Source organism: Amborella trichopoda, chromosome 4, assembly GCF_054954075.1.
Source record: "Amborella trichopoda isolate Santa Cruz 75 chromosome 4, AtrichopodaSantaCruz75HAP2 v2.0, whole genome shotgun sequence".
Lineage (NCBI taxonomy): Eukaryota > Viridiplantae > Streptophyta > Magnoliopsida > Amborellales > Amborellaceae > Amborella > Amborella trichopoda.
The window spans coordinates 2,237,209-2,255,550 of NC_142339.1; the positions used below are offsets into that span (position 1 = coordinate 2,237,209).

At 33.1% G+C, this 18,342-nt stretch overlaps 1 protein-coding gene across 2 annotated transcripts; it reads right to left on the reverse strand.

Annotated features, from left to right (window-relative positions):
• Positions 1-276: 276 nt before the first annotated feature.
• Positions 277-2,908, reverse strand: LOC18439411 (protein ELF4-LIKE 4). 2 transcript variants are annotated; one of them, XM_088864287.1, is made up of 3 exons: positions 2,546-2,908; positions 1,438-1,486; positions 277-1,058 (listed from the first exon to the last, which is right to left on the reverse strand). In XM_088864287.1, the coding sequence occupies exon 3, from the start codon at positions 1,025-1,027 to the stop codon at positions 671-673; it is 357 nt and encodes a 118-aa protein (XP_088720413.1). In that variant the 5' UTR covers positions 1,028-1,058; positions 1,438-1,486; positions 2,546-2,908; the 3' UTR covers positions 277-670. The 2 variants fall into 2 exon arrangements, with proteins under 2 accessions (XP_088720413.1, XP_088720412.1); XM_088864286.1 differs by lacking the exon at positions 1,438-1,486.
• Positions 2,909-18,342: the final 15,434 nt, after the last annotated feature.

Consider the following 18,342-nt stretch of genomic DNA (forward strand, 5'->3'; position numbering starts at 1 on the left):
AAGAACACCTCAAAAGCATGGAGAAGCTTTAGCTGGTAAGCCTTTTTTAACAGTAAATTTTGAGAAATGGTCTGAAACTTTTGGAACATGGAGAAAAATCTAGAAGAAGAAAGGAACCCACGTCTTGCAATTCACTAATTAAATTATTCAAATTAGAAACTGTATCAGGACACAAGAACTAATATTACAAGAAAAGAATAAATAGATAACATAGTTCATACAGATGCCCTGTTAATAAGGGTAGACAAGTAGTGAAAATGAAATTGGAGACAGAGAGAGAGCAACATAAATATGAATTCGAGGGAGAAGAGGTTTCAACCCATCAGTGATCCAAGATTACAAGTTGATCATTTTCCATGATTTTCATGAAACATCATAAGATGCTGCTTATGAGACAATCAGAGAGATGAAGATTGAACATCCAAAGTTCCATAACTCTAGTTCTCTACTCATACAGAATTACATAACCTCAAAGCCCAATTTCAGTGGCCTAATTTTCACTAGTAAACCTTGAAACAGGCTTACAGACATTAATACATATATATAGACTGAGAGAGAGAGAGAGAGAGAGAGAGAGAGAGAGAGGGAGAGAGAGATTCTTCCTCTTTTGTCAAAGAATTAGCACAATTCGAAATTGTTCAATGAAGCTCTAATACTGCAAAAACTTGAACTAGCCTGGCCTGATTCTCTTTTGACCAGAAGCATTAGAGGCTTTGCCATCAGATTTAAGGGTACCAGCTGAGTCCCCCTCAGAAGAAGCATCCATGGATTTGGTGAAAGAACTCGAGAGGTCGGCATATAAATCCACAACTCTCCTTATATTGCTATTGAGTTCTCTGATGAGACCCACATTTCGACTCAAATTATCGGGGATCTTCGACTCATGGTTTTGGTTGATCTCATTGATCAGAAGCCTGTTCTGGTCTAAGATGTTTTGAACTTGAACAAAGCTCTTTTGAAAGGTCTGGAGGACTTTACCATCTACTTGGGCTCCATTACCAGGGCCTGAGTATGCATCCCCCTCCATTTTTGAGCCCCAACTTCCACCAAAGTTAAACCTGACAGACAAAGAAGAGTTAAATTTAGAGAGAAAGATGAACAGGGAGCACATATTTGAGTGATATCTAGTAGGTCATGATTCATAACAGAATAAAAAAGGCCAGTTATTCCAAAAGTAGCAGCAAAAGAAGCAGAAATTGGTTTTCTTTTTCTGTGTTTTGGGCCAAAAAAAAAAGTTGGGCACTTCTGAAATAGGATAAGAGAGAAGGTTTCTAGGAATGTGCTCCAATGGACTTACAAGAGATAGGAGAGAGAAATAATAGGAAATAGCTTTAGTGGATTCCAATTAATAAAACTGAGAGAGAGGACCGATGAGTCCAAAACCAGTAGCAAAACGAGAGATAGAGAGAGGCTTTAAAGAATATGAGAGAGAGTCACCTTTTTAACTTTCAGACAGATACAATATTTGGCATTGCAGCTTGAGAGACTAATCCAACAAAAAAAACTCATGTATTAATTGGTTGCGAGTTAGAGAGAGAGAGAGACTCAAGGTTTTTCAGAAAATAAGGAGAATAAAGACTTCATGAGCAGATCTATTTCCAAAAGTACAAACCCCACACAAAAAGAAAGCAAAAACCATTACATTTGTGAAGAATCTCATGACCCATCAGACTGAAACCAGATTCTTTCATGGTTTCAATTAATATGCGACCATTAAATATATATACATATATAATAAAATACTGAAATAGAAATAAATTTAAAAGCAAACAAAAAAAAATAGGGGAGGAAAAATAAGAACCCTTTACTTCCAAGGACTTATTGGTTCAGGGAGCTCAGAAAACAGGACATAAATGGTAAACCCAAATGTTCAAACCGTACATTAAAGCTTGCAGATCTTTCTTGAAGACTTCAAAGTTAAAACTAAAATAAATAAATAAAATAAAAATAAATTCCCACAAATATGGCCAAAAATAATTCAAAAAAAGGTGGGTATGAACTATCAAGTATGAACATTAGTGTGAGTTCTTGGGGGAAATTTTCATTTCAAAGAGAAGAAACACAAAGGCTAGAAGGCAGAACCCATCTTTAACCTGCTTTTTTCTCACCCATATTTCATAAAAAAATTATCGCTACCATTCATCAATATAAAAACTTGACAAAGAATCACAAAAAGATTATTGTTAAAAAAAAAATCACAAAAAGATTAATGTTGAAAAAAAAAAGAATCACAAAAAGATTAGGCCAAAAATAAAACTCTAAAACAGAAGTTCTACAAAAGAGATAATGTAAAAACAATCAGTTCAAACCTTTAACAATGGAAAAAAATTACAACCCACAAAAAATAAAACAAATAAAGAGAACCAAGTTTCACAAGTCTGGAGAAATAACCCAAAAACCCAGCAAATTAAAACCCAAAAAGCAGGTCAAAACCCACAAAAAAATAGCGAAAAAAGCCAAGAAATTCACCATTACAGCATAAGATACAAAAAACCCAATTCATTATCCTTTTCCTCTTTCAATTTAAATAATTTCTTCAACGTACCTTTAGTCTCAGAGCATTTTCTCTTAAAATCCGCACGCCTAAAAGGATTCAGAAGCCGAGGAAAAAGGGGAAGAGATCGCCGATTTGATAAAGGAAAAGGGCGATGAATACAAAAGAGACGCGAGGCCTCGTAATATAAGAAGAAGAAGAGAGAGAAACAAGAGAGAGAGAGAGAAGAAGTCGAAGATATGCAAGAATAAGTAGATTTGACAGTCATGCCTTGCTTCCCTTTTCTATTTTCTTTTTTTTTTTCCTTCATTTTTTGATATTATCCAGAAATAAATAAATGGAAAGCCCCATTTTCTAGGGTTTTTTTCTTTTTTTTGCATTCATTTTTCTTTCTCTAATTTTTTATTTTTCACCACCGCATCTTAGGTGGGGGAACAAAAGTAAATTCCGAAAATCTTCCTTTAACTGGTTGATAGCCAATAGGGTTGAGCCACGTGGGAATCAGGCTCGGCAGATCTAGAGGCTCGGTCCGAGCCTAAAAGCCTTGCAGCTTTTGTTCCCTCACCTTTGTTGTGGGGCCCACATGGGGAAAACCACCTGGCCTTTATATATGTATTTTTTTATTTTTTTATTTTCTTTTTTGCTGATAAAATGGCCATCCGAATTTAAAAAATGACGAGGAGGTTCTCCGTTTTCGTGGGTTTGGACAAAATAACAGATTTGCCCTCGGCCGGATCTCTAGTACGGTTGTGCTTGTGCAATTACTTAGCTCTCTACTCATTTGTCTTGGGAGTAAGAAGAGTTCTCTCTCTTGGTGTACCCTCATGGCTCTCTCTCTCTTGTAGCCACATGTTTTCTCTCAAATTTTGTTTACTTCTACCCAGAAAACAAAAATTTAAAAATATTGAAAAAGTCCTCTCCCATGGTTCTCTCTCGTACTGACATATTTGACCTTAAATCTGCATATGGCAACAATAACTGTTAGCCCCAATTCCTCCACCATTATTCAAAAAATTGAACCGGCCAAGGCCTAGTTTCGAGTAATCGGTAAACTGGCCGAATTGCGCAAGTCTTGGTCAAAATAATATCAAAACTATAAAAAAAATATATAAAAAATTATGAAAAATATATTTAAAGCATGATTAAACAAAGCACATCCAAATGAAGTTGAAAATTAGTGAAAATATGAATTTTAAAAAATAAATTTGTGCTCAGAGATATTTTAGAAATTTTTCAAAAAAGATAAAAAAAAATGTAAAAATAAGTATTCATAATCAAAAACACTTTTTAAACTTTGCCAAAATGATATTAAAAAAAAACATTTAAAAACGTATTACAAACAAATCCATTATTTTTTGTGGATTTTTTTTTAAGTTTTTTAAAAATACCCGATCAAATCACCAAAACCAATCAAAATCAGAACCAGCCAGTGCCCAATTCCAATCTAAATGGCTGATTCCAAGTTGAAAAGCTTTCCTCTCTCTCTATCTTCATGGAAATTACTAAATCTTAGTGGCTTGTTAGAGTAGAGGTGCAGCATACATGTGGGGGTGGAGCGTCAATTTCGACAATGTTAGAAAAAATTATTAATTATAGTATAATCACGGGGCCAATACATTTCACCTAGAACAAAATAGAAAACTATGTGTATTAAAGCACTTTCTGCTCAATTGAACATGCGAGACCTCAAGTTTCACCGAATGCCTAGAGCTAGGCAATTGGGCATGATTTTGCAGTATTTTGGCATTCATGCGTCCAGAATCTCAACAAATGCTTATTTTCGCAGTAATTGAGCATGCTTTTGCAGTATTTGGGCATTCACGCGTCTAAGTGGAGTGACATTTGTCATAGAATAACTCAAATGGCATCCTATTTTTGTTTGGGTGCGGATTGTATAGAGCCATGGCTCTCTTGGGTGCGGTTTTATAGAGCGAAGGCTCTAAACACTCAAAGTAAAGCATTCAAATAGTGTCAAGAAATGTAGTTTTAATACTGTAAATCTTTGTGATAGCCTTAAAAAATATTTTTATCTCTAATTATAAAATTTAAAGCTTAGAAAATAGTGTAGATTGAGCATATAAATGAAGACTTGAAAATTTTGAAAATTGACGGTCAAAAAATGCATTATAAGATGCACTATTTTCAAAAATTGAAGTCCATTTTTTCTCATGTCCATGCATCTTGAAGTTGAAATAATCAATTTGAAGATTTTTTAGTATCAAAACAAGAGGATTTTTTAGTATCAAAACAACCCCTTCTAGTGAAATTTTTGAAGTGGTCCTTAATTTGATTCTTTAGAGCTTCACACTTATATAAATTTTTATCTAATTGAAATAGCACCCTATTTTTGTCCTAATTTTGTTTTATGGAAATCACCGCTCTCCTAAATTTCTTGTTTTTTTTTATAATTCGGTCGTCGTAATCGAAATAGGGATATAACATTGCTAAGGCCCAAATATCACCATTGGAACTTGTACTATCTCTCTCAGTATCGGAACACTACTAGGTCTCTCTCGACTCTGGTTTTCTACGTCTGTTTCACATGAAAATATTTTTCAATAAAAATATTTTTCACGTGAAAGAATTTCTCATATAATCAAGTGTGAGATAATGCATCTTTTCACACCAGTTGGGTGTGGAAATATTCTTGAGAGAATTTATTCACATGAAAATATTACTCTAATGTTCACACTATCATCTCCTGAATAACATAGGTGGCTGAATAACATAGGTGGCCTTAACATCCATAGTATGTACTTTCAAAAGTTACAATGCTCTCCCTCTTCCCTTAAAAGTGAAGATCTCTTTTAACAACCATGACACCCAATTTGGCAAAGAGCTGTGTCTCTATCTAGAAGTGGCAATAGAGAATCTGGCTTCCAATGGTAAACATTTTGCAGCCCTTTCAACTCTTGTTATTCTATTCTTGTAGAGATGCCATCCTTCTTACACATACAGATACCCCTGGGATATTTTGGTCATTTTCTAAGACCTCATTTGTAACTTGATGCATGTGGGTTTGGAGCCAAGACCTATTTTCTGCTCCGTTCCGGGTACTCCAATCTTTTATTCTAGGTTGGATATATCGAAGGAAAATTTTACGCGTCATACCCGGTGCTAACTCTGTTAGTTTCGGCCGAACAGGCTGAAGCTTTCGGATTTTAGCCTCGGATCGAAACGAGGCGAAGCCTGTTTCGATTAGATTCGGGCCTATTCGGGTCTGTTTTGGGCCGATTCGGCCTAAGCAAAAAAATATCTATATAAAAGTATTTTTTTATTTTTTATATATAAATATCTAAGTTATTTATTTATATTAAATTTAAAAAAAATCCTTAGACTACTCTCGAATCAGCCGAATATTTGCAGTTAATGTATATAACAAGATGTCTTCAATGGTTATGATATCTTGTTTTTTTGGGGAATATCACATTAAAGCCATTGAAGGCTTAATGTATACAATGGTTCTGATATCTTGTTTTTTTGGAATATGTTGTTTGTAATTTTTTGTAAACTTTTTTCAAGAGAAATTATTTGTGAAACATCTTATAGAATTTTACTTTAAATCAAGATTTTTAATTTACTCCTGCTATTACTTTGTTTATCTATAAATAAAATTCAATAATACTAAATTAATAAAGAAATAAAATTATAAGGAAGAAGTTTTTTTGAAAAAAAATAAAATACGGGTTTACATCGGTTCCATTAAAAAAAATGCAATTTTTTAAAGATCTATTTAAAAAGTTGGAATTATAAACGGATTTGGCAAAATTGTACAGTTTTTTTAAAAAAAACGGGGTTTAGAAGGGGCCTTTTCGTGCCTTGAAAATGAGGATTTTTAGGACAGTTTTCAATTGTTATGCAGAACTCTATAAAATGCCTTAATGCCACATTTTTTTCATGGGAAGCGCATCCGCCATGTTATGCAATTTTAAGCATAGTTAAAAGGAAAAATATCTTCATATTTTATTTTTAAATGCCATTTCACAATAGACTCAAGTTTTTAAAATATATCTTGAGGCATAAAATTTGTAGATTTTATTTCTTCTAACTTTCTTTCTTAATTTAAACTTTCTTTTTATACCAAACAAATTTATAAATACATGTATTTTCTAAAAGTCATCCTCCCAAACTTCTAGAGATAGATAAAAGCTTCGTAGCGGTGAGAGGTTATCGGGAGGAGAGAGGAGAGAGGGAGTGAGAGAAGTAAGAAGAGAAAATAAAGAAGATTGAGATATATAACTAAAGAAAGAGAAATGATTGGATTTAAAAAGATTACGTCTTTGTTATATTTGTTTAGATTATAAAATAGGTTTAAAGTGGCTAGGGGGTTGGAAGATATCTTTTGAAACCTTAGATTTATAAACAAAATGAAACGTAAAAATCGATGAAATAGAGATATTTTTCCCTTAAAAAAATGAATGGATGAACCAGATTGCTTGTTCAAAATCCTAATCCAAATCGGCGATCTAGATGGCAATCTAATGGAGTGAATTGCCCAATAAAAAAATAAAAAATATACTATTATACAAAACTTTAAAAATTTAAAAACAAGATAAAGGGCTGGATTAGCCGGTTGTTCTGTCAATATCTAGCGGGTTCCTTATTATGGAATTGGACTGGTCCCGATTCCCAATCTGAATTAAGTAATTCTGATCTTAGGCGTTTACCTTCTTTCTAAAGGTATTTTGGTCATTTCATGACATACAATAATAAATAGAAGAAATACTAGTAGCACAAATTACGGATACAGCCTGCCCATCAAAACATAGGGTAATTAACGATAAAATATTTTTTTTGTGAATTAAAAATTATCTTTATCATATTTTACGAGGGGATCCCTTTTTTTTTTATTATTATCTAAAATATTTTCCTTTTAGTACTTTAAGTGTTGAAGTATATTGGCTTTTTTCTTTTTTTTTTGAGAAATCGATCGAATACATTAAGCACCAAATGATAATAAAAATCGGGTGGGCATTCCAAGCAGTGTAGCAAGAATAGAACCGAAAAGGTTAACCTAACATTGGGCTAGAAGCAGTTATTTGGTACTAACTGGTAAACCGACCGGTTCAACCGGCCTAACTAGGCAAGTCCTAGGCGGTCAAAAAAGTTTTAAGAGTTAAAAAATACAAAAAATAATCTAATAAAATATGAAAAATATATTTAAAACATAACTAAACAAAGCACATCCAAATTAAGTTGAAAATTAATGAAAAATAAATTTTAAATAATCGATTCGTGTCCAAGGTTATTTTTAAAATCTTTTAAAAAGGATGGAAAATGTAAAAATAAGTATTAATGGTGAAAACAATTTCCAATCTTTGTCAAAATGATGAAAAACATTAAAAAAATACATTACAATCAAAATCCGTTATTTTTAAAAATTTTATATAATTATTTTTAAATACCCAGCCAGTTCACCAAAACCAATCAAAATCGAAACCATTCTATCATGGAGTTTCGATCTAACCGGGTGGTTAGAATTTGAACAGTCCGATTTTTCCTACATTAATTCCAAGTGCAGCACAAATAGTTTTTTTTGCCAGAAGTTCATCCGACACTTGAAGAGCCACAATGCCTCCTTATCAGGCCCAATTTGTGAAAAAAAAGTGTAAAGACCTTTTGATTAGCATGTAGAGCCAGAATGCCTCCTTATCGGCCCCCTATTTGTGAAACAAATTGTAAAGGTCTTTTGATTAGCATGTTCAAATCAAGTAAGCTAGGACAATTCTGGACCACCAACCAAATTTTTTCACAAAAAACATGCAAAAGGAAAACTGGCCATTCCAAAAATCCTATTATGGCCATTTCCTTCACATGAGCACATTTGGTAATCGGTAGTTTAACAAAGGAAAACAGTTTATATAAAGTTGCAACCTTAAAATGTTTTAAGCACGTTTTAGTATTTTCTTCTTTAACAAATCCTAGCCTTTTAAAATGGGCTGAAAACGTTTTATGCACGTTTTAGTATTTTCTTCTTAAATTCAAAAGATTATATGGTCCCCCCTCTAATGAAAGAGAAAAATTATATAATAAGATAGTATAAGGAGGTCACATCATTTTCAGCCATTAGGTGAGAAATTTGACCGCTAAGATCATGTGCTATTAACCTCCTCAACCCAGCAACGTCAATAATAAATAAGGGAAAAGTTTATATAGAGCCGAGGTTTTAAACAATCAAATTTAAACCTACCTCAAAAATTTTACTAGAAGAGGTTGTTTTGATGTCCAAATATCTTCAAATTGATCATCTCGACATCAAGATGCATGGATATGAGAAAAAAATGGAATGCAAGTTTTTGAAATAGTGTATTTTGTAACACATTTTTGGAACGTCAATTTTCAAGATTTTCAAGTTTTTATAGATATGTCGATCTACACTATTTTTGAAGCTTTAAACTTCATAAATAAATATGAAGATATATTTTAAGGCTAACACAAGGATTTTCAATATTGAAACCACATTTCTCGATACTATTTGAAGGTAGGCTGTAATTTGATTGTTTAGAGCATAGGCTCTATACAAATCGCAACCTGATGATGATGATGATGATGATGATGATGATGATGATAATAATAATAATAATAATGATAATAATAATAAGATAAACTAATGCTTACAAATATTTTGTGCATCAAAATAAAATAACTTTGCAATAGAGACAGTGCACTTTAAAACCTAGAAATTCGACTTCCGAATGTTTAGATCTAAGTTTTTAGAAGCAAACAATCTATTTTGGGTGAGCTTTGTATAAGGCACCCTTCTTATACTGAAGAAGTAAGGCACACTTCTAGAATTTGCTTGGATGAATGGTTCTAGTGTTGCAAACCTTGTGATGGCTTGAAAATCTATTTTTACCCTTATTTATGAATTTTAAAATTTCAAAAATGGCACAGATTAAGCATATCTATATCTATGAATACTTGAAAATGTTGAAAATAGACTGGCTAGATAACTTTGTTACGATGTACACCATTTTAACACGTCAAATTCTTTTTTTTTTCTTTATATCCACACGTCTCAAGATCAAGATAATCAATCGGAAGCTTCTCCAATGCGAAAGCACTCTCCTCTATAAGATCAAGGGGCACATTACTATAATAGTATAAAGTTGCAACCTTATAATGCATGTTTAGGCTGTCGCCGCCTAATTACACAAAAGGATGTGGGCTAGCTCAATAAAAAAAAACTAAACAATAAAAGTTGCAAACTTATATAAACTTTTCCATCTATTTAGAAAAGGAAAAAGTTTATATAGTGCAAGTTTATATAGTGCCGAGGCTCTAAACCCACCTCGAAAATCTCAGTAGAAGAGGTTGTTTTAATGTCTAAATATCCCCAAATTAATCATCTTGACATCAAGATGCATGAACATGAGAAAAAATGGATTTCAAGTTTTAGAAATAGTGCATCATGTAACGCATTTTTTATCGTTAATTTTCAAGTTTTCATAGATTGGCTCAATCTACACTATTTTTTAAGCTTTAAAATTTATAACTGAAGATGAAAATATATTTTAAAGGAAAAAGTTTATATAAGGTTGCAACCTTAAATGTAGAATTATAGATGCACCTCAAAAATCCATCGAAAAAAATTGTTTTAATGTTGAAAAACCTTCTAATTGATCATCTCGACATCAAGTTATATGAATATGAAATAATAATAAATTTGAGTCTCAAATATAGTGCATCTTGCAACACATTATCTAGACTGTCAATTTTCAAGATTTTCATATGTTATAGATCTACTTGATTTTAACCTTTTTTGGTGTCCAAAATTTTATAATTAGAGAGGGAAATAGATTTTAAGATTATCCTAAATAGTTTTTACACTAAAATTATATATTATGATAAAATTTGAAGCTGTGCCTGGATTGTTCAAGGTTACAACCTTATAGAAACCACACCTTATTTTAAAACTATCATAAATATTTTTAATATTGAAACCACATTTTTAGACATTATTTAAAGGTGGGCTTTATTTTGATGGTTGGAGCCTCGGCTTTATACAAACCGCACCCTTTGTAAAAATTCTCATCTTGTTATCTAAAGGGGATCCCCCAATTTTACCCGAGGGACTAAGCGCGCAATGTGATCAAGCAGGACATTAGCATATTTGATAGTACATAAAAGGGTATTTGTGTCAATTTACAAAAGCTTTGGTTATTCTGGTCTTACTTTTCGAGAAAGCGAATGCGTTTGTTTTAAGAAAAGCTTAAAGGGTATTTTAGTCATTTTTTAAAGGCTTTCATGCGTCACTCGACTCATGATAACGAGAGCGAATCTTCGACATGTGCCTAACTGCAAACAAAAAGAAAGATCAGCCACATGCCCATTACATGTCCAAATTTTCCATGCAACTCCCTATCGCCAATTTGCATTTGTTTCAAGAGAGCAAAAAAAAAAAAATTTGTCGAGTTGTTCTTAAAAAATGATGCATCGAGTTGTTTTTAATTAATGATTAAAAATTCACTGATTAGGAAAATTATTGATGGGATTCAAGGAGCGTTTTAAAAAACGCCGAGTCGAAGCGGACTTGCCCGGTTCGACTCGAAAATCGCGAAAAGGGATCGGATCGGTTAAAAAATCGGAATCGTCCGGTTCTAGAGAGAACCGGACGATTCCGCACAGTGACTCGCCGATTCACTGTGCGGAATCGGCGAGTCCGTGAAGAACACGGGTTGCACAGTATTCTTCACGGGATTCTTCGAAATTTGTCATTTTTTGATCATTTTTCTTGTTTTTTTTGACATGTGATCTGATTTGCAGGCTGTAAACAGCTTTATTCAGCTTTTTCAAGGATTAAATGGTAGAAAAAATTGTTGTTTTTTATCACGAAAAATTCGGTGTTTAGGGTTTCCGCCTTTTCTGAAATTTCATGCCAAATAGGGCATGAATCTTTCAAAATTTGTAGGCATTTTGATCTTAAAGCTGTGAATCAAAACCTTTTGTTACTAATTTGTGATAATCGTTGAGAAAAACAGAGTTTTTTGGAGATTGAAGGCTTCGGTTCACAAAATCAGGTAAGAACTTTGGGTTTTTTTTTTTTCCGCCATTTGATTTATTTCACGGCATATTTTGAATATAATGAGTTCAATAATTAGGGTTTTTAATCTTTATTGTGTCTAGTATGATTTAAAATTTTCAATTTTACGTAATCTAGTCAATTACAGCAAGAAATTTGATATGAACACTGAGATGTCTGCGGAACCAAATTCCGATGTTTTTTTTTTTTTTTTCCGCCTTTTGATTTTGTTTTCATGATATATTAGAAATAATGTGTTAAAAATTTAGGGTTTTGATTCCTTATATTGTTGTTTATCAGAAAATATAATCAATTTTATGTAATTTATTCACTTAGAGGTGAATTTTTGAGTTAAAATCGCTTATGTAAAACGACTCTGTGAAGAACAGAATTTTTTTTTTTTTTTTTTTTTGTAGCCCATGATAGAATTTTTTGTAATCCATGATCGAATTTTTTGTAATCCATGATCGAAATGTTTGTTTTTTTTTCTTGTAATCCATGATCGAATTTTCTTTTTTATTTTTGTTTTTTGTAACCCATGATAGAATTTTTTGTAATCCACGATCGAATGTTTTGTAATCCATGATAGAAATGTTTGTTTTTTTTTTGTAATCCATGATCGAATTTTTTGTTTTTTGTTTTTTATGTAACCCATGATAGAGTTTTTTGTAATCCATGATTGAATTTTTTGTTATCCATGATGTAATTGTTTTTTTCTTTTTTTGTAATCCACGATCGAATTTTTTGTTTTTTTTTTTTGTAATCCATGATCAAATTTTATGTAATCCATGATCGAATTTTTTGTAATCCATGATAGAATTTTCTGTAATCCATGATCGACTTTTTTGTAATCCATGATCGAAATGTTTGTTTTTTTTACTTGTAATCCATGATCGAATTTTTTACTTGTAATCCATGATTGAATTTTTTGTAATCCATGATCGAATTGTTTTTTTCTGTTCTTGTAATCCACGATCGAATTTTTTGTTTTTTTATGTTTTTTTTTTTTTTTTGTAATCCATGATCGAATTTTATGTAATCCATGATCGAATTTTATGTAATCCATGATCGAATTTTTTGTAATCCATGATCGAATTTTTTGTTTTTTTTTTTTTTTTTGTAACCCATGATTGAATTTTTTGTAATCCATGGTCGAATTGTTTTTTTCTGTTCTTGTAATCCACGATCGAATTTTATGTTTTTTTATGTTTTTTTTTTTTTTTGTAATCCATGATCGAATTTTATGTAATCCATGATCGAATTTTATGTAATCCATGATCGAATTTTTTGTAATCCATGATCGAATTTTTTGTAATCCATGATCGAATTTTTTGTAATCCATGATCGAATTTTTAGAAAATTTGTGATTTTTTTTTTTAATCCATGATCGAACTTTTTGAAAATTTGTTAATTTTTTTTTTTAATCCATGGTCGAATTTTTTGAAAATTTGCTGTACTTTTTTTTTTTATTTCTTTTTATCCATGATCGAATTTTTTGAAAAATGATGATTTTTCGAAAAGATGTGAAAATCGTGATAAAGTTTTGATTATCATGATGTATTAAACCCAATTTTTAATTTTTATTGTTTGAGTTTGCTGTAATTTTTTTTTTTTTTTTTCATGATCGAATTTTTTGAAAAATGATGATTTTCCGAAAAGATGTGAAAATCGTGACAAGGTTTTAATTATCATGAGGTATTAAACCATATTTTAAATTTTTATTGTTAAAGTTTTTGTTGAAAAAATTGTATGTTGATGGATTATTTATGCAAAAAAATGCATGTTATTATATTTTTAATACAAAACTGTATTTTTTTTATCTGTTGTTCATGGATTTTTTAGTTGGAATGACTGATGTTAGCCGGCTCTTTGAAGAATTGTTTTTATTATTAATTTTTTAATGCAAAAAATGTATGTTCTTGATAATTGAGTTGTAGCCATGTTTGGAGCTTGCATTTTGTATTATTCTAAATGTTTGTAATTGATATGTACGAAAATATTATTGTCAAAAAAGGTATTTTGCAATAACAAATAACAACGAATATGACTACATGAACTACCGCAACATATTATCACTACATATGGTGATTATTTTTCTTTTTGAACTGTCAGGTTAATTTAAACTTTTTACATCTTAAAACAGTTGAATCATGTCAAGATCTACAGAAGACTCTGCATGGCAACATGGGGTCAGACTTGATCCCAACAAGAAAGACAAAATTATTTGTAATTACTGTCAAAGAGTGATAAGTAGTGGGGTACATAGGTTCAAGCAACACTTGGCAGGGGTTAAGGGAGAAGTTTCTGCATGCATTAGTGTCCCTAGTAATGTAAAAAAACAGATGGTGGCAATTCTTAATGCTAGCAAAGGTAAAAAAATTGCCAAACATAGGATGAATGAGGAGATAGCTAGTTTATATACACCATCAAGCAGGAATGATACAGAAGAGCAATATAATTATGACCTAGAAGAGCAATATAATAATGAGCTGGACATGGCCACAAGATTGAGTTTACATGAACAATATCAGAGCGAATGTGGGTTTAGAATGCCTGGTGGGTCTAGCTCAGACATGCATGGTGGGCCTAGCTCCGATATGCATGGTGGGCCTAGTTCAGATATGCATGGCGGGTCCAGCTCGAGCATGTATGGCGGGCCGAGCTCAAATATGTATGGAGGGGTTGGTGGCAATATGTATCAAGGAGAATCAGTTGTTGAAGAAATTGTTTCTAAGTTACCTAGGAGCACCAGTATTGCAGGTCACGGTCGTAAAGACCCATTTCTCTCAAAGCCTAAGTCACAACAGATGACCCTAAAAGGCATGGTTAAACGTACAAGAAACATGTTAGGGAGATATATTGGTAAATGGTTCTACGATAAAGGGATTCCCTTTGATGCAGCCAATAGCCCATATTTTCCACCTATGATTAGTGCAATCCAGAGAGTCGGGCCCGGGGTAAAACCCCCAACGGCATATGAGCTCAGTGGGCCAATATTAGATGAAAAGGTAGAGGAAGTTAAAAAGTGGATTGAAGAATATAAACAGAGTTGGCCAAAGACAGGAATTACTCTCATGAGTGATGGTTGGTTGAATAAAGTTAGCAAAAAGGAGTTTTTAAACTTCTTGGCCTATTCCCCAAAAGGTACAGCTTTTTTGTCTAGCAAAGACGTACAGGGACGAAGAAGGATGCAAACTTCTACGTACGACTATATGATCAGATAGTGGAGGAGGTGGGAGATAAGCATGTAGTCCAGTTTATTACGGACAATACGCGTGCATGTGTTTCTGCGGGCAGCAAGTTGATGGATAAGAGGAAGCATCTAGTATGGATCCCGTGTGCTGCACACAGCATCGATCTTATGTTAGAGAAAATCGGTGAGATCAAAATTGTGAAGGAGACTCTAGATGAAGCAAGGCTGGTGTCGAGATTTATATACAACCACTCTAAAATATTATTTCTGTTTAGAGAACACTCTAAGAAAAAAGAGATAATCAGGCCTGCCATAACCCGCTTTGCGACCGATTACTTAGCTGTGGACTCCATTCGACAATCTGAAGATGCATTAAAGAGATTGTTTACTTGTGAAGAGTGGTTAAATGACCACCTCTCGAAGTCCAGTACCGGTATAAAAGTGGATAACATAATCTCAAATAGGCTGTTCTGGTCTCGATGTTCCAGTGTTGTAGAGGTCACTGCCCCTTTGGTCACGGTGTTAAGAATGGTGGATGCTGATAAGAAAGCTACCATGGGTATCCTTTATGAAGGTATTGAGAGGGCGAAATCAGCTATTGGGGAGAAGTGTAATTCTGCTAGCAAAGTGATCGAGATTATAGAAAAGAGGTGGAACACCAAATTTGGACGTCCAATTCATTATGCTGGTAAATATATATTTATATCATTACAATGTTTCAGTTTAAATCATTTTTTTATAAAATTGTAAATGACATTTTTCTACCTATATATTTTTTAGGTTACTACTTCAACCCAAAATTTTTCTATTTGACACCTGAACAACCCCACAAGATTATGGAAGGGGTCAGATACATTATTGCAAGGTTGGAGAGAAGCCATCGAAACCAAGTAGCAGCAATACAAGAGGTATTATTTAATGTTTTGGTAAGAACTTCATTGAGTTGTTATATTTGTGAGGAATAATGCACTAAAACGTAATATATTTGTTTTAGCTTGTTATGTATAGGGATGCTATAGGATCCTTCGGAACTAGACTTGCCAGAAATTCTTGAACTATGATGGATCCAGGTTATCCCCTCGCTAATATTTTGTTTATTCATGTACTGATGCACCTCACCTAAAGAGGATAGCAATCAAGGTGCTCTCCTAGACATGTTCTGCTACTGGCTGTGAGCGCAACTGGAGTACGTTCCAATGGTTGCACACTACTAGGAGGAATCGACTCGCTTCTGAGAAGCTTTATAAACTAGTCTACGTTCATTATAATTTAAACCTCAGAGAGCGACAAATAAGAAGGAAGCTTGAAGACTATGGGCCGATAGACTTAGACACAATATTTGTCATAGACACAGCAGACCAATGGGTAGTAGAAGAGGAGGAGCAAGTGTTGCACAAGAGAGCGTTCCTTGAAGCTATCGGTGATGAAGATATTGAAGAAAGTGATGAGCAGCATAAAAGAAAAAGCAGCCAGCTAATGTATCCACAATATGTCGGTGATATTGCACCTAATGAGGGAGAGTGGGAAGGGGGTCTAAGAGAAAATGAGAGAGATGATGATTCTGAGGCCACCCTATCCCAGCCATATTATTCACATATCGAGTCCCAACAGCAACAGTGTAGGGATGAGCACGACAGTGCAGGTGAGCATGAAGGATGGACAAGCTTCGGGGATTTTGGATTGGGAACACAACAAAACACGAACACTCAGGGATTTGGAAATAGTCAGACGCCCGCTAATATCGATGATTCGTTTTTAGATCGAATCAATGAATTGTCAAACGAATTCAATCAATGGCACCAGCGTGACCAAGAAGAACAACAACGTCGTCTATCATTTTATTTTTAGATCGTATGTTACTAATTTTATGCTTTATTGTAGTCCATGTATGTTGATATACTTATTCCATGATAATTCTATGTTTATCCTTTTGTGTGATGTAAATTAAATGTTGAATGGCGGTTCATGCAGGGAAAGAACATATCAATATTCGCATATTCATTCAAAAACATGAAAATTTTTAATGGAGTACCCTCATTTCTTATTGAATTCCTAAAATCAACATTTATAATGAATTTTAATAATTTTTTCGGATTTTTTTGAAGCTTTATTATGACCGATTCACCCGATTCCCGATCCAGATCGCCGATTCGTCGATCCGGATCGGTTTTTTGAAAGCCCGATCCGAGTCACCGATCCGGTTTTTAAACCATTGGATTCAAGATTACACGAGCTGGATCGGGTTCGATATGCGGGGGATCTAGTTTGAGGGCTCTAGAATGGTCCCAATTCCTTTGTATTACTGTTTCTTTTTTTTTTTTTTATGTATCCATGCTAATCTTGCTTTGGAGTCGCCCCAGACATATTAGGAGAGCCAGAATCGGATCCCAATTGATTCAATGCATGATTATTGTCTTTTATGTTACTGTTTCCGATAATTTATTATCGCCTCACATGTAATAAATTACCAAAATACCCCTAAAACATCGTAGTTCCATGTGCAACATGGCTTATTATAATTATGGTAAACCATGTAAATAGTTGCTATCCATTCCAGTGATGGATGGTGGGGATGAACTCCTGCATATTTATCATCGCATACTATGATTGATCTTCAATTTCCATGTAAAATTTGAGCAAAACAATGGATGTCACAAGGGAAATTACACAATCGTACACCATCACATATGGATGCTCATTACCAACCGATATTGTTTTTAGGGTTCTAGTAGAGACAAATGTCTAAAATACCCCAAAAATTTGCTCACCAACGATGCTAATGGAGTGGCCTCGAGCAATTCCCTTAGATGTGAATGTTTTTTGAAACCTCAGTATGAACCAGACTCTACCCGTAATGTTGTGGGACCTTGCTACCCTCACTGCCCAAGCCTCAAAGGCATTCTTGCCTCTTAAATGTCAAAATAACCTTATCTCAAGCCTCAAAGGCATTCTTGCCTCTTAAATGTCAAATAACCATATCTCAATTATGATATAGAAAGTCCACATGATGATCATTATTACTTAAGGAGATTAGGCTTATGTTCCCATAATTTAGGCTTTTTTGCCTTCTAAGTAGGTTCTCTACATCCAATTCATGATTGCATACCATGAGACTATTTATCTATGGAATAAATATGTCACAATTAATCTCAATCATTAAATGTTAAATCAGAAAACTAATAATATATCATAAAATTCAACAATTTTTTTTTTATAACTCTAACCCTGATCAATGGCACACTTTCGGCCTTCTGATTTCAAATCTAATACCTCTTTATACAAATAGTAAATAGTCTTATTACATGCATTTTCGATTTTTAGAAAGGTTTTGTTACGCTACACCACTTGTAGTATATATTTTTAAAGTCCTCATCATTTTTTGACATTTAGATACTTTTGAACTGTAATACAAAAATTTTTGAGTAGGGGTATTTTTTTGTTATTTAGAGAGGTAAAATGAATATTTTTATAAAAGAATAATGCTATTATATTAATAGGTTAAAAACAATTAATGCATTATATGAGTGATGTCACGGTGTTGGTGATGTCATTGTTCACTATTGTTAATAAATATTTTTGTTTCTATTAAAAACTTTTACTTTATCCTTGATAAATTATTTAAAATACCCCTTG

Coding starts and splice junctions, on each gene's coding strand:
- LOC18439411 (XM_088864286.1), bottom strand. CDS start 1,027: ATGGAGGGGGATGCATACTCAGGCCCTGGTAATGGAGCCCAAGTAGAT.